The sequence below is a fragment of the Diorhabda sublineata genome, chromosome 8 (genome assembly GCF_026230105.1).
Source record: "Diorhabda sublineata isolate icDioSubl1.1 chromosome 8, icDioSubl1.1, whole genome shotgun sequence".
NCBI classification, from domain to species: domain Eukaryota; kingdom Metazoa; phylum Arthropoda; class Insecta; order Coleoptera; family Chrysomelidae; genus Diorhabda; species Diorhabda sublineata.
Genome location: NC_079481.1, coordinates 3,367,722 through 3,384,018, shown reverse-complemented (window position 1 = coordinate 3,384,018; position 16,297 = coordinate 3,367,722). Strand labels below are relative to the sequence as shown.

Sequence of the window (16,297 nt, the reverse complement as noted above, 5' to 3'; positions counted from 1 at the left end):
TTAGATATTCGCCTATTTTTTAAGAATTAATTTTTATTTATTCGGATCCTTTTGGATATTAGTTCCTTGGAGAATGATTCAGTTAAGAAACATTATTCCGGATATTTCTTTTATGTAATACAGACAATTTTTAATTTTCTTTTTTTGGTGTTTACAAAAATCATCGTATAACTAAATCTATTGCATATCACTCGGCAGCTTTTCTGACTTAACACTTTTTAAAAAACTGAGAAATTTGCTACAGTAGTAGGAGTAAATGCGGACATTTCCACTTTGCCTTTGTTTTTTCCACTCCTACATCTTCTTTAACACAAAGATGATATCCTGAGCATTTCATTCAAATATAGACTCGTACGTTCCGATTTCCAGAAAAGATGAGTTACCCCAAACTTTAATTTTTCCAAAAAATATTAGCCGCGTTGCTTATGCGCTGTACTTGTATCGTATAATAAAGTGGTCGGCGGCACGCACACACCTTTATAAGTGTATTTGTTTACAAATAGTCTGTGGGTAAAAACCTGGTTTGTCCAGATCATTTTTTACGTGGTAAAAATGTAATATAGAAAGGAAAATGATTGGAAATTTTCACAAAAGGCATACTGTTCATTTATACTACGTCAAAGGTGGTAAAAACTCTTTAAAGTTCTCAGAATTGAGACCTTCAAGCAATTCCTTCCATAGCAAAACGCGAACAAACTAGCAAGTTTTTCGCCTACCGCTGTAGTTACAAAGCAACACATTTATCGGGTATATTTCCAAGTCCAGAGCCAGCGTAACGGAAACTTTTCAAGATATTTTTTACCAATGTAAGGGGGATTATGGTAACTAATATTCATATAAAAAATATTGCAGTGCTCAAATATTCATCTATCCGCGGTTCATGTCAAACTAGCCAATGTTCAAATTATAAAAGTAGTAAAAATATAATGGACGAGGAAGAAGATTAGATAAAAAAGGGAGAAATAAAGGAGGAAAATGGAGAAGATGAAATGGAGCAAGAAGAAACTGATTTAGCGTGGTGATTGGCTAATGTGAAATTGTTTATATATTTTTAATTTTATATAATATAATTTCAAACAAAATTTTCAAGCATTTTTCCAAAAACCTTTCAACGTCATCTTAAACTGCTGATAATAAAAGATATACGAAGAAATAAGGCAACATTTTGAAAGACGCCTTCTTATATAAAAATAAAAATGACCCTGTTTATAATTATTTCATATGCTTATTTATTTTTTCTTTTTCAGAATATAAATCTCCTGAATATGAAAAATTGGGTTTTGATCTAGTAAAAGAACACATGGTGTCAATAGGGTATCCACAAGAAATTTTACAATTCGAATATGATCCCACATTTGCAGTTAGGTATGTTTATTATCTTCCGCAGTTTGATGAACTTTCTCGGCACATTTTGGTAATATACCAAGAATGGAAACGCGAAGTTTCGGCCTGTTGCGGTCCTTATCAAAATATGACTTGACACTGACAATTGGCGTGTCTATATTAATCGCCTGTATCACGAATAGAAATCTGTTTTAACGTAAAAAATTAATTTTTCCCTAGTTTTTACATCTGAGAAGTATGTACCACCTATGAGTCAAATTATTAGATTTTGATTTTATTTTTATTTTGACGTTCATGATGTAGGTAATCAATTACCTACAATTGATCAATATAAATATTCAAATTGTCAGTGTCGAGTCATATTTTGATAAAGACCGCTAGAGATCGAAATGTAAATGTTTATGTTTTTAAAAAATTATCAAAAAAAAAAACTAAATAAAAAATGTATTAATTTCTAAAGTAATTTGTAATTTTCGCTTGCTTTACACATCTTTGATTATTCATAAGGGCCATTTCTTTTAATCTTTGAAGTACAAGTATATCATTTAATGGAATATAATTTTCTTCGACCCATTTTAAACACAGATTAAAACTTTTGGCTACTTCCTACCTGTCGATTTTAGACTTTTTCTGTTTTATGTCACAGATAGTAGATCTTCCAACCCCATTCTCACGGACAATGTCTTGTGTTTTCTTTTAGGGAGCTTTTCTATTCAAGCAAATATTTAAAAAAACCCACTTATATCGCCTAAAATGGCATTACAAACATCCCAGTAAAGTATGTAAATATCACTGCTCAAAAGCAGTGAAAATGCTGCACATCTGTTTAATGTGAGTCCCAGATATAAACAAAACGGTAATTGGGGGAACCCCTGAATATCTAGTGATAATTTCTATAGGAGATAGACCTAAAAGTACAGGTTCGGATTATCGAGTACTATGAAATTCGGATTAGAGGGTATCAAATTTATTTAAAATGTTTGTTTGGACTACTGAAGAATTCGGATTATCGAGTCTGCACAATTATTAAAAAAAAACTAATTTTGAAACAGAGGAGACGTAATATCAAGAACATTTAGAAATATATCAAAAGGTCTAATAAACAACAAAAAGAAAATCTTTTTTTTTAATCCTATGTAGTAAAAAGTTATCAAAATATACTGTATATCTGTAAGGAGACACCATCTCCCCCAATGGGTTGTTTACCCAGTTATCAAATTCTGTTTTTTCTCATATTGAATTATGTTTTTCATATCTTTCAATTGCTTCGGAGCAAATATTTTGTTTTTAGTTTTTGAATTCACTTGTTGCAATTTCCAGGTTTGATGTGATTCTCGTAAGGTTAGATCATCATAAATATCTTCAACGTAATCGTCCAAATTCAAAATAATACCTAATCAAACTGCTAAGTCGAGGTTGTCATCTTGGAAGCACATTCCATCTGTGAGACCTTCAACTTTAGGAAAAATTTTCCGGTATATAATACGATTGACTTCTTTGCACTTGGGCTAAACTGAACGGAACTGAACCAACGTCTTTTGACTGTTCTGGATACCAATGGAATTTTGTGCCTTTCTGTTTTCAACATCTAATAGTTTTCAGAAACCCGATTATGACATTTTACCGTTCTTCAAATTTGATTCGTATTTTGTACAGGTATCCCAAAAAGAGTAATCTAAAGGTGAAGATCATGGTGACAATTCAATGAATGATGTATTGTTTAAGTTGTGTATTCAATTTATACACCGAGCATCACGTGAAAAGCTTTAGTTTTCATGATAAGATTTGTGGGAAAACAGAAATAAAGTAACGCATATTTTGTTACAGTGATTAAGCAAAAAATTTTAATGTTTGTATTTTATTGAATCCACCTTTATATCTACAGAAGCCAGAGAATACGCAAGCAATAAATTATATAATTCTGGTTTTAATATTTTTTGCATGGTGAATACTAGGATGATGTTAATATAATAGATGATTGTCTGTTTTATGAAGTTTGTCTGAAAAATTTCCGACCTAAATCTAAAGGTGTCGGCATTTATCTATATAAGTTGAGAAAAATATTTGGCAATGAAAGGGGAGGTACGAAAACAATGCATCATCATTAACAAACGTAAAATTTTGGTTAGCTGGATTCAAACGTTGACTTATCAGTGGTTTCCAATGTTCAGGGCAACCAAAAACTGTGGTAACCAACGATATCATGGAAGAAGCGTTAAGTGCCGCGTTTGCTCACCAAAAGACGCAATCTAACGAATATTTTCCAGGCCTTATTGACGCAAAATTTTAAGCAAAATGAATTGGACATTTTGGGTCGATTCATAACTGTTAGCTGGATCGACACAGTGGATTGCAAAATGCAAATCAGCTCCGAACAAATCAGATTTTTTGAGATAGTCATGGGATTGTGTTCATCGACTATCATCGAAGAGGTTGCTGGATAAAGTAAACGCTCCTTCTCACACCTATGTGATCATCATTCATTAAAAACTTCACGAATTGTACTTCGAATCGTAACCTCCAAGTGTTTTACTTGCAGGATATAGACTTTCATCAGACGACGACTTGAAAGGGTTAAAAAGTGTACTTGAGTTACTTGAAAGGAGACAGACTTAAATATTTATTTATTTTTTTGTTATTTTAGAGGACTATGGTTTGACTCGTTGTATGGTAATTTATTAAAAGTTGACGCATATGGAAATATTTTAGTTTGTGTACACGGATTCGAATTTTTAAAACAGTAAGTTTTTTCCCGTTCGTATCTAATCATTTTAATCAATGTACTATTTAATTTTCAGTTCACGTGTTTACGAATTGTATCCTAACAAATTTTTAACTTTGGACGAATCTAGAGTATACGTATTGAATACATTATTTAATTTACCAGAGACTTATTTGTTGGCTTGCCTGGTCGACTTTTTCACCAATTGCAAAGATTATACGAAAATCGAAACAGGAGTAAAGTGCGGGGAACTTCTTATGTCGTACAAATCTATATTTCAGGTAAATTTCTAAATAATTTTAAATTTGGTAGGATTGTTTTCAAATTACACATGATAAATTTAAAATTACTATTAGACGTATGAAAAATTGATGTTGGCTCATTCCATTTTCACAGGTGCAACATTTAGACGCATGTTTTAATTTAGACTTTCAGAAATTACATTTTTTCTAATACTCGTTGAGAAGGATTTAAAAATAATGTTCCAAAAGCCAGGAGAAAGGTCCAAATGACCGTTGCGGGTGCAACAGATTTGGTTCAACCTTTTTAGATCGTAGTAAAAAAATTTGCTTAATTTTTTTTTCAATGAAAGGTATTGATGCACAGATCAGCCATCAACCATCCGATTTCATCTAATTTTCACCATTTTCAAGTTATTCTCAAATGCGATTTCCCCCTGTACATTACTTATGGGAGTTTTTCACATACACACGTTCTATCCTCAATATCTTAGGTTCTATTCAAGATAGAAACTTCGTCTTGGTTTAATAACACTCGCTGAAACATCCTCTTTCTTTTGAGTTTTAGAACACCTAAATCGGTTGAGTTGGAGAGGAGCTAGGCGCGGACATTCAATGTGGAGTTATGGATTTTTGTAGGTTTTTGGTAATTTTTCTATATTCAAAGATCTATATCTCAGGTTCTAGTATAGCTACAGAGTTAGTTTTGGTTTAAAAACACTCGCTGAAACACCTTCTTTCTTTTGAGTTTTTGTACACTTAAATCGGTTGAGTTGGAGAGGAGCTAGGCGCGGACATTCAATGTGGAGTTTGGATTTTTGTAGGTTTTCGGCAATTTTTCTATATTCAATGATCTATATCTCAGGTTCTAATATAGCTACAGAGTTCGTTTTGATTTAAGAACACTCGCTGAAACACCTTCTTTCTTTTGAGTTTTAGAACACCTAAATCGGTTGAGTTGGAGAGGAGCTAGGCGCGGACATTCAATGTGGAGTTATGGATTTTTGTAGGTTTTTGGTAATTTTTCTATATTCAATGATCTATATCTCAGGTTCTAATATAGCTACAGAGTTCGTTTTGATTTAAGAACACTCGCTGAAACACCTTCTTTCTTTTGAGTTTTTGTACACTTAAATCGGTTGAGTTGGAGAGGAGCTAGGCGCGGACATTCAATGTGGAGTTTGGATTTTTGTAGGTTTTCGGCAATTTTTCTATATTCAATGATCTATATCTCAGGTTCTAATATAGCTACAGAGTTCGTTTTGATTTAAGAACACTCGCTGAAACACCTTCTTTCTTTTGAGTTTTAGAACACCTAAATCGGTTGAGTTGGAGAGGAGCTAGGCGCGGACATTCAATGTGGAGTTATGGATTTTTGTAGGTTTTTGGTAATTTTTCTATATTCAATGATCTATATCTCAGGTTCTAATATAGCTACAGAGTTCGTTTTGATTTAAGAACACTCGCTGAAACACCTTCTTTCTTTTGAGTTTTTGTACACTTAAATCGGTTGAGTTGGAGAGGAGCTAGGCGCGGACATTCAATGTGGAGTTTGGATTTTTGTAGGTTTTCGGCAATTTTTCTATATTCAATGATCTATATCTCAGGTTCTAATATAGCTACAGAGTTCGTTTTGATTTAAGAACACTCGCTGAAACACCTTCTTTCTTTTGAGTTTTAGAACACCTAAATCGGTTGAGTTGGAGAGGAGCTAGGCGCGGACATTCAATGTGGAGTTATGGATTTTTGTAGGTTTTTGGTAATTTTTCTATATTCAATGATCTATATCTCAGGTTCTAATATAGCTACAGAGTTCGTTTTGATTTAAGAACACTCGCTGAAACACCTTCTTTCTTTTGAGTTTTTGTACACTTAAATCGGTTGAGTTGGAGAGGAGCTAGGCGCGGACATTCAATGTGGAGTTTGGATTTTTGTAGGTTTTCGGCAATTTTTCTATATTCAATGATCTATATCTCAGGTTCTAATATAGCTACAGAGTTCGTTTTGATTTAAGAACACTCGCTGAAACACCTTCTTTCTTATGAGTTTTAGAACACCTAAATCGGTTGAGTTGGAGAGGAGCTAGGCGCGGACATTCAATGTGGAGTTATGGATTTTTGTAGGTTTTTGGTAATTTTTCTATATTCAAAGATCTATATCTCAGGTTCTAGTATAGCTACAGAGTTAGTTTTGGTTTAAAAACACTCGCTGAAACACCTTCTTTTTTTTGAGTTTTTGTACACTTAAATCGGTTGAGTTGGAGAGGAGCTAGGCGCGGACATTCAATGTGGAGTTTGGATTTTTGTAGGTTTTCGGCAATTTTTCTATATTCAATGATCTATATCTCAGGTTCTAATATAGCTACAGAGTTCGTTTTGATTTAAGAACACTCGCTGAAACACCTTCTTTCTTTTGAGTTTTTGTACACTTAAATCGGTTGAGTTGGAGAGGAGCTAGGCGCGGACATTCAATGTGGAGTTTGGATTTTTGTAGGTTTTCGGCAATTTTTCTATATTCAATGATCTATATCTCAGGTTCTAATATAGCTACAGAGTTCGTTTTGATTTAAGAACACTCGCTGAAACACCTTCTTTCTTTTGAGTTTTAGAACACCTAAATCGGTTGAGTTGGAGAGGAGCTAGGCGCGGACATTCAATGTGGAGTTATGGATTTTTGTAGGTTTTTGGTAATTTTTCTATATTCAATGATCTATATCTCAGGTTCTAATATAGCTACAGAGTTCGTTTTGATTTAAGAACACTCGCTGAAACACCTTCTTTCTTTTGAGTTTTAGAACACCTAAATCGGTTGAGTTGGAGAGGAGCTAGGCGCGGACATTCAATGTGGAGTTTGGATTTTTGTAGGTTTTCGGCAATTTTTCTATATTCAATGATCTATATCTCAGGTTCTAATATAGCTACAGAGTTCGTTTTGATTTAAGAACACTCGCTGAAACACCTTCTTTCTTTTGAGTTTTTGTACACTTAAATCGGTTGAGTTGGAGAGGAGCTAGGCGCGGACATTCAATGTGGAGTTTGGATTTTTGTAGGTTTTCGGCAATTTTTCTATATTCAATGATCTATATCTCAGGTTCTAATATAGCTACAGAGTTCGTTTTGATTTAAGAACACTCGCTGAAACACCTTCTTTCTTTTGAGTTTTAGAACACCTAAATCGGTTGAGTTGGAGAGGAGCTAGGCGCGGACATTCAATGTGGAGTTATGGATTTTTGTAGGTTTTTGGTAATTTTTCTATATTCAATGATCTATATCTCAGGTTCTAATATAGCTACAGAGTTCGTTTTGATTTAAGAACACTCGCTGAAACACCTTCTTTCTTTTGAGTTTTAGAACACCTAAATCGGTTGAGTTGGAGAGGAGCTAGGCGCGGACATTCAATGTGGAGTTTGGATTTTTGTAGGTTTTCGGCAATTTTTCTATATTCAATGATCTATATCTCAGGTTCTAATATAGCTACAGAGTTCGTTTTGATTTAAGAACACTCGCTGAAACACCTTCTTTCTTTTGAGTTTTTGTACACTTAAATCGGTTGAGTTGGAGAGGAGCTAGGCGCGGACATTCAATGTGGAGTTATGGATTTTTGTAGGTTTTTGGTAATTTTTCTATATTCAATGATCTATATCTCAGGTTCTAATATAGCTACAGAGTTCGTTTTGATTTAAGAACACTCGCTGAAACACCTTCTTTCTTTTGAGTTTTTGTACACTTAAATCGGTTGAGTTGGAGAGGAGCTAGGCGCGGACATTCAATGTGGAGTTTGGATTTTTGTAGGTTTTCGGCAATTTTTCTATATTCAATGATCTATATCTCAGGTTCTAATATAGCTACAGAGTTCGTTTTGATTTAAGAACACTCGCTGAAACACCTTCTTTCTTTTGAGTTTTTGTACACTTAAATCGGTTGAGTTGGAGAGGAGCTAGGCGCGGACATTCAATGTGGAGTTATGGATTTTTGTAGGTTTTTGGTAATTTTTCTATATTCAATGATCTATATCTCAGGTTCTAATATAGCTACAGAGTTCGTTTTGATTTAAGAACACTCGCTGAAACACCTTCTTTCTTTTGAGTTTTTGTACACTTAAATCGGTTGAGTTGGAGAGGAGCTAGGCGCGGACATTCAATGTGGAGTTATGGATTTTTGTAGGTTTTTGGTAATTTTTCTATATTCAATGATCTATATCTCAGGTTCTAATATAGCTACAGAGTTCGTTTTGATTTAAGAACACTCGCTGAAACACCTTCTTTCTTTTGAGTTTTTGTACACTTAAATCGGTTGAGTTGGAGAGGAGCTAGGCGCGGACATTCAATGTGGAGTTTGGATTTTTGTAGGTTTTCGGCAATTTTTCTATATTCAATGATCTATATCTCAGGTTCTAATATAGCTACAGAGTTCGTTTTGATTTAAGAACACTCGCTGAAACACCTTCTTTCTTTTGAGTTTTTGTACACTTAAATCGGTTGAGTTGGAGAGGAGCTAGGCGCGGACATTCAATGTGGAGTTATGGATTTTTGTAGGTTTTTGGTAATTTTTCTATATTCAATGATCTATATCTCAGGTTCTAATATAGCTACAGAGTTCGTTTTGATTTAAGAACACTCGCTGAAACACCTTCTTTCTTTTGAGTTTTTGTACACTTAAATCGGTTGAGTTGGAGAGGAGCTAGGCGCGGACATTCAATGTGGAGTTTGGATTTTTGTAGGTTTTCGGCAATTTTTCTATATTCAATGATCTATATCTCAGGTTCTAATATAGCTACAGAGTTCGTTTTGATTTAAGAACACTCGCTGAAACACCTTCTTTCTTTTGAGTTTTTGTACACTTAAATCGGTTGAGTTGGAGAGGAGCTAGGCGCGGACATTCAATGTGGAGTTATGGATTTTTGTAGGTTTTTGGTAATTTTTCTATATTCAATGATCTATATCTCAGGTTCTAATATAGCTACAGAGTTCGTTTTGATTTAAGAACACTCGCTGAAACACCTTCTTTCTTTTGAGTTTTTGTACACTTAAATCGGTTGAGTTGGAGAGGAGCTAGGCGCGGACATTCAATGTGGAGTTATGGATTTTTGTAGGTTTTTGGTAATTTTTCTATATTCAATGATCTATATCTCAGGTTCTAATATAGCTACAGAGTTCGTTTTGATTTAAGAACACTCGCTGAAACACCTTCTTTCTTTTGAGTTTTTGTACACTTAAATCGGTTGAGTTGGAGAGGAGCTAGGCGCGGACATTCAATGTGGAGTTTGGATTTTTGTAGGTTTTCGGCAATTTTTCTATATTCAATGATCTATATCTCAGGTTCTAATATAGCTACAGAGTTCGTTTTGATTTAAGAACACTCGCTGAAACACCTTCTTTCTTTTGAGTTTTTGTACACTTAAATCGGTTGAGTTGGAGAGGAGCTAGGCGCGGACATTCAATGTGGAGTTATGGATTTTTGTAGGTTTTTGGTAATTTTTCTATATTCAATGATCTATATCTCAGGTTCTAATATAGCTACAGAGTTCGTTTTGATTTAAGAACACTCGCTGAAACACCTTCTTTCTTTTGAGTTTTTGTACACTTAAATCGGTTGAGTTGGAGAGGAGCTAGGCGCGGACATTCAATGTGGAGTTATGGATTTTTGTAGGTTTTCGGCAATTTTTCTATATTCAATGATCTATATCTCAGGTTCTAATATAGCTACAGAGTTCGTTTTGATTTAAGAACACTCGCTGAAACACCTTCTTTCTTATGAGTTTTAGAACACCTAAATCGGTTGAGTTGGAGAGGAGCTAGGCGCGGACATTCAATGTGGAGTTATGGATTTTTGTAGGTTTTTGGTAATTTTTCTATATTCAATGATCTATATCTCAGGTTCTAATATAGCTACAGAGTTCGTTTTGATTTAAGAACACTCGCTGAAACACCTTCTTTCTTTTGAGTTTTTGTACACTTAAATCGATTGAGTTGGAGAGGAGCTAGGCGCGGACATTCAATGTGGAGTTATGGATTTTTGTAGGTTTTTGGTAATTTTTCTATATTCAATGATCTATATCTCAGGTTCTAATATAGCTACAGAGTTCGTTTTGATTTAAGAACACTCGCTGAAACACCTTCTTTCTTTTGAGTTTTTGTACACTTAAATCGGTTGAGTTGGAGAGGAGCTAGGCGCGGACATTCAATGTGGAGTTATGGATTTTTGTAGGTTTTTGGTAATTTTTCTATATTCAATGATCTATATCTCAGGTTCTAATATAGCTACAGAGTTCGTTTTGATTTAAGAACACTCGCTGAAACACCTTCTTTCTTTTGAGTTTTTGTACACTTAAATCGGTTGAGTTGGAGAGGAGCTAGGCGCGGACATTCAATGTGGAGTTTGGATTTTTGTAGGTTTTCGGCAATTTTTCTATATTCAATGATCTATATCTCAGGTTCTAATATAGCTACAGAGTTCGTTTTGATTTAAGAACACTCGCTGAAACACCTTCTTTCTTTTGAGTTTTTGTACACTTAAATCGGTTGAGTTGGAGAGGAGCTAGGCGCGGACATTCAATGTGGAGTTATGGATTTTTGTAGGTTTTTGGTAATTTTTCTATATTCAATGATCTATATCTCAGGTTCTAATATAGCTACAGAGTTCGTTTTGATTTAAGAACACTCGCTGAAACACCTTCTTTCTTTTGAGTTTTTGTACACTTAAATCGGTTGAGTTGGAGAGGAGCTAGGCGCGGACATTCAATGTGGAGTTATGGATTTTTGTAGGTTTTCGGCAATTTTTCTATATTCAATGATCTATATCTCAGGTTCTAATATAGCTACAGAGTTCGTTTTGATTTAAGAACACTCGCTGAAACACCTTCTTTCTTTTGAGTTTTTGTACACTTAAATCGGTTGAGTTGGAGAGGAGCTAGGCGCGGACATTCAATGTGGAGTTTGGATTTTTGTAGGTTTTCGGCAATTTTTCTATATTCAATGATCTATATCTCAGGTTCTAATATAGCTACAGAGTTCGTTTTGATTTAAGAACACTCGCTGAAACACCTTCTTTCTTATGAGTTTTAGAACACCTAAATCGGTTGAGTTGGAGAGGAGCTAGGCGCGGACATTCAATGTGGAGTTATGGATTTTTGTAGGTTTTTGGTAATTTTTCTATATTCAATGATCTATATCTCAGGTTCTAATATAGCTACAGAGTTCGTTTTGATTTAAGAACACTCGCTGAAACACCTTCTTTCTTTTGAGTTTTTGTACACTTAAATCGGTTGAGTTGGAGAGGAGCTAGGCGCGGACATTCAATGTGGAGTTTGGATTTTTGTAGGTTTTCGGCAATTTTTCTATATTCAATGATCTATATCTCAGGTTCTAATATAGCTACAGAGTTCGTTTTGATTTAAGAACACTCGCTGAAACACCTTCTTTCTTTTGAGTTTTTGTACACTTAAATCGATTGAGTTGGAGAGGAGCTAGGCGCGGACATTCAATGTGGAGTTATGGATTTTTGTAGGTTTTTGGTAATTTTTCTATATTCAATGATCTATATCTCAGGTTCTAATATAGCTACAGAGTTCGTTTTGATTTAAGAACACTCGCTGAAACACCTTCTTTCTTTTGAGTTTTTGTACACTTAAATCGGTTGAGTTGGAGAGGAGCTAGGCGCGGACATTCAATGTGGAGTTATGGATTTTTGTAGGTTTTTGGTAATTTTTCTATATTCAATGATCTATATCTCAGGTTCTAATATAGCTACAGAGTTCGTTTTGATTTAAGAACACTCGCTGAAACACCTTCTTTCTTTTGAGTTTTTGTACACTTAAATCGGTTGAGTTGGAGAGGAGCTAGGCGCGGACATTCAATGTGGAGTTATGGATTTTTGTAGGTTTTTGGTAATTTTTCTATATTCAATGATCTATATCTCAGGTTCTAATATAGCTACAGAGTTCGTTTTGATTTAAGAACACTCGCTGAAACACCTTCTTTCTTTTGAGTTTTTGTACACTTAAATCGGTTGAGTTGGAGAGGAGCTAGGCGCGGACATTCAATGTGGAGTTTGGATTTTTGTAGGTTTTCGGCAATTTTTCTATATTCAATGATCTATATCTCAGGTTCTAATATAGCTACAGAGTTCGTTTTGATTTAAGAACACTCGCTGAAACACCTTCTTTCTTTTGAGTTTTTGTACACTTAAATCGATTGAGTTGGAGAGGAGCTAGGCGCGGACATTCAATGTGGAGTTATGGATTTTTGTAGGTTTTTGGTAATTTTTCTATATTCAATGATCTATATCTCAGGTTCTAATATAGCTACAGAGTTCGTTTTGATTTAAGAACACTCGCTGAAACACCTTCTTTCTTTTGAGTTTTTGTACACTTAAATCGGTTGAGTTGGAGAGGAGCTAGGCGCGGACATTCAATGTGGAGTTATGGATTTTTGTAGGTTTTTGGTAATTTTTCTATATTCAATGATCTATATCTCAGGTTCTAATATAGCTACAGAGTTCGTTTTGATTTAAGAACACTCGCTGAAACACCTTCTTTCTTTTGAGTTTTTGTACACTTAAATCGGTTGAGTTGGAGAGGAGCTAGGCGCGGACATTCAATGTGGAGTTTGGATTTTTGTAGGTTTTCGGCAATTTTTCTATATTCAATGATCTATATCTCAGGTTCTAATATAGCTACAGAGTTCGTTTTGATTTAAGAACACTCGCTGAAACACCTTCTTTCTTTTGAGTTTTTGTACACTTAAATCGGTTGAGTTGGAGAGGAGCTAGGCGCGGACATTCAATGTGGAGTTATGGATTTTTGTAGGTTTTCGGCAATTTTTCTATATTCAATGATCTATATCTCAGGTTCTAATATAGCTACAGAGTTCGTTTTGATTTAAGAACACTCGCTGAAACACCTTCTTTCTTTTGAGTTTTTGTACACTTAAATCGGTTGAGTTGGAGAGGAGCTAGGCGCGGACATTCAATGTGGAGTTTGGATTTTTGTAGGTTTTCGGCAATTTTTCTATATTCAATGATCTATATCTCAGGTTCTAATATAGCTACAGAGTTCGTTTTGATTTAAGAACACTCGCTGAAACACCTTCTTTCTTATGAGTTTTAGAACACCTAAATCGGTTGAGTTGGAGAGGAGCTAGGCGCGGACATTCAATGTGGAGTTATGGATTTTTGTAGGTTTTTGGTAATTTTTCTATATTCAAAGATCTATATCTCAGGTTCTAGTATAGCTACAGAGTTAGTTTTGGTTTAAAAACACTCGCTGAAACACCTTCTTTTTTTTGAGTTTTTGTACACTTAAATCGGTTGAGTTGGAGAGGAGCTAGGCGCGGACATTCAATGTGGAGTTTGGATTTTTGTAGGTTTTCGGCAATTTTTCTATATTCAATGATCTATATCTCAGGTTCTAATATAGCTACAGAGTTCGTTTTGATTTAAAAACACTCGCTGAAACACCTTCTTTCTTTTGAGTTTTTGTACACTTAAATCGGTTGAGTTGGAGAGGAGCTAGGCACGGACATTCAATGTGGAGTTATGGATTTTTGTAGGTTTTTGGCAATTTTTATACACTCAAAGATTTATATCTCAGGTTCTAATATAGCTACAGAGTTCGTTCTTTTCTATTATAATGATTTCTGATACTTATTTAATGGATTCGATGCGAGCGAAGCCGCGGGTAAAAGCTAGTTCTTTTATATTTCGTAAGATGTTTATATAACCATGAACATGAAGAAAAACTCTAAAGAAAACAAACATAAACAATTAATTATTTACTTTTAACTAAATCGCGGGTGTAACATCAAATTATCGTGGGTGCAATCAGTCTAATTGATGTGACAATTATTTATTCCACCTTTTTTTGAAATACGTCAATATTCGCCAAAAATTCTTACTATCAGTTTTAGTTTTCTGTCTATTCCAATTTCGTGATATTGTCAAATTGCTGGTCTGCTTTAAAACGTTCAAAATCTTCTTAAATGCTCATAATCATTGTTCTTTTCTGGATTTGGATTTCCGTTCCGGTATTGAACTTTTTGTATTTACATTTCTTGCTGGCAAATTACGTTTTACTTTGCTACTACAGCTTTGTCTAGTGTGCGAGGACCTGTTATATCTAGTACATATCTGTTTAATTTGTTGTTCTTTATGCCGCATTCTTCCTTTGGATTTGATTCTATGTAGCCAATATTTTGGAAGAAAAATATGTCTCCTTTCTTTCTCCTATTTTTGAAACATGAGCCCTTTCTGCTTATGTTGCTCTGTTATTCACTATTGCTATATATAGTTGTCGATTTTAGTTGTGAATTCACCAGTTTGTTTCATTTTTTGAAATGCTTTTATAGTGACTTTGTTTCTTTGTTTTTCTTTTTTCATTTTCTAGCTTCTCGCTTATCCAAGTTCGTCATGGTTTCCTATTTTCTCCTTTTAGCTTTTGTTTTTTTCTATTTTTCGCTCCTTAATGTCTTATTGAATACTTTTTATTTTTTCTGTGATTCCTTGATTTCTGCAGCAGATTTGTTTAATATTTCATTCATTTCTTTCGTCATTATTTCAAGGCTTTCCACCGTTTTCTTTGGCTATTCACTAGAGACGTTCTTTTTTTTTTCTAAAGCTTCATCTTTTTAATTCCTTTCCTCTTTGTCACTTTTTCTTTTCCCTTCACTCATTTTAATCCTGCATGAATAATTTTATTTGGGACCGTTCCTGTCCAATATATTTTTACAGTATTGAAGCAATTCTCCTTTTTTACACTTATCTGTTAACCTTATCTCTGTTAGTTCGCTTTATCGCTATTACATCCCACAAAAAGTCGTCCGCTAGCTATCTCGTCGACCTTCGACTTTTATCAGTGATATTTAGCTTTGACTGAAATTTGTGATTATTCTTAAACTACAATTATCTTATTTGCCAAACTTAGAAAGTTCACATACTTTGTAGGTTTGTACGCCCACTACTTATACTTTTGTTAAATTATTTGCTCAGGACCGGATTAAGATTTATAAGGCCCGGGGCTAAAATAATGACGGGGCCCCCTTAAGGAATTCGAAAACCCGGAAAAATTCACAAAATAATAACAATACGTTAGATTTGTGGTATCAACACATCAAAAAATACAGAATGATTTCCAAATGATGGGGCCCTTTTGGACCTGGGGCCCGGGGCTATAGCCCCCCCAAGCTCCTAGCTTAATCCGGCCCTGAATTTGCTCGTAATTTTCCAAAAAATGGATCCATCGTAATTAGCTAATAAGTTTTATAAGAAAAAAATGTTACATATTATGTCTTCCTATTATTAATTTTACAAAAAAGTATAGGGAGTCATGTCTACTACGATATTATCAAGAGACACGTGCAAATCTGCATTATCTATGTAATATAAAATTAACTTTGTATTGTATTATATGATAGAAATCATATAGCATATCCTTTAAATATGCTTGTCCATATCCTTTAGATATGCTTGTCCATATATAATTCAAATCTTTCACTATCAAAATTATTTTTATCAATATTATTGTTTTCTCTTCTTCATTGATGTCTTCCGGACTTCCGGATCCGTCGAATGTTCAAACATATTTTGGTATTCTTCGATCTGTATTAAAATGTTGAATGGTTTTTTTCCTTTGCGAACAAAAGCTGTTGTATAATCAGCACCTGTGAAGGCATGGAAATACAAATTAAACTGGTTTGAAATTCATGCGTTTTTTTGCGCCACCTTGTAATTTGTTGTAATTTAGTTCAGTGTAGTTTTTTACTGTTTGCCATTAAATAGGTATTATAATATTTGTCGATGTGTTGTATTTTTAAAATATAAGAAATATTCTATATCTAAAATAGATAAGAAAAATTTTAATGATCACAATATTTTAGAGGGCGGGAAGTGGAGGTGTATATATGACACTTTCTAACCTTCAATGACTTAGTAATGATAGTATTGCATATACCTATGGTTGTAAATAAAAATATTTGCATTCCAATATCAAAGAATAAAAT

At 34.2% G+C, this 16,297-nt stretch overlaps 1 protein-coding gene across 6 annotated transcripts in view; it reads left to right on the top strand.

Moving 5' to 3' along the window:
* The window catches only part of LOC130447493 (cytosolic purine 5'-nucleotidase), a 45,424-nt gene that overhangs the window by 19,797 nt on the left and 9,330 nt on the right, over positions 1–16,297 (top strand). For all 6 annotated transcript variants that reach the window (XM_056784343.1, XM_056784339.1, XM_056784340.1 and 3 more), the window contains exons 3-5: positions 1,248–1,365; positions 3,989–4,084; positions 4,143–4,347. In XM_056784343.1, the coding sequence (XP_056640321.1) occupies positions 1,248–1,365; positions 3,989–4,084; positions 4,143–4,347 (419 nt within the window). The remainder of the gene's footprint in view (positions 1–1,247; positions 1,366–3,988; positions 4,085–4,142; positions 4,348–16,297) is intronic.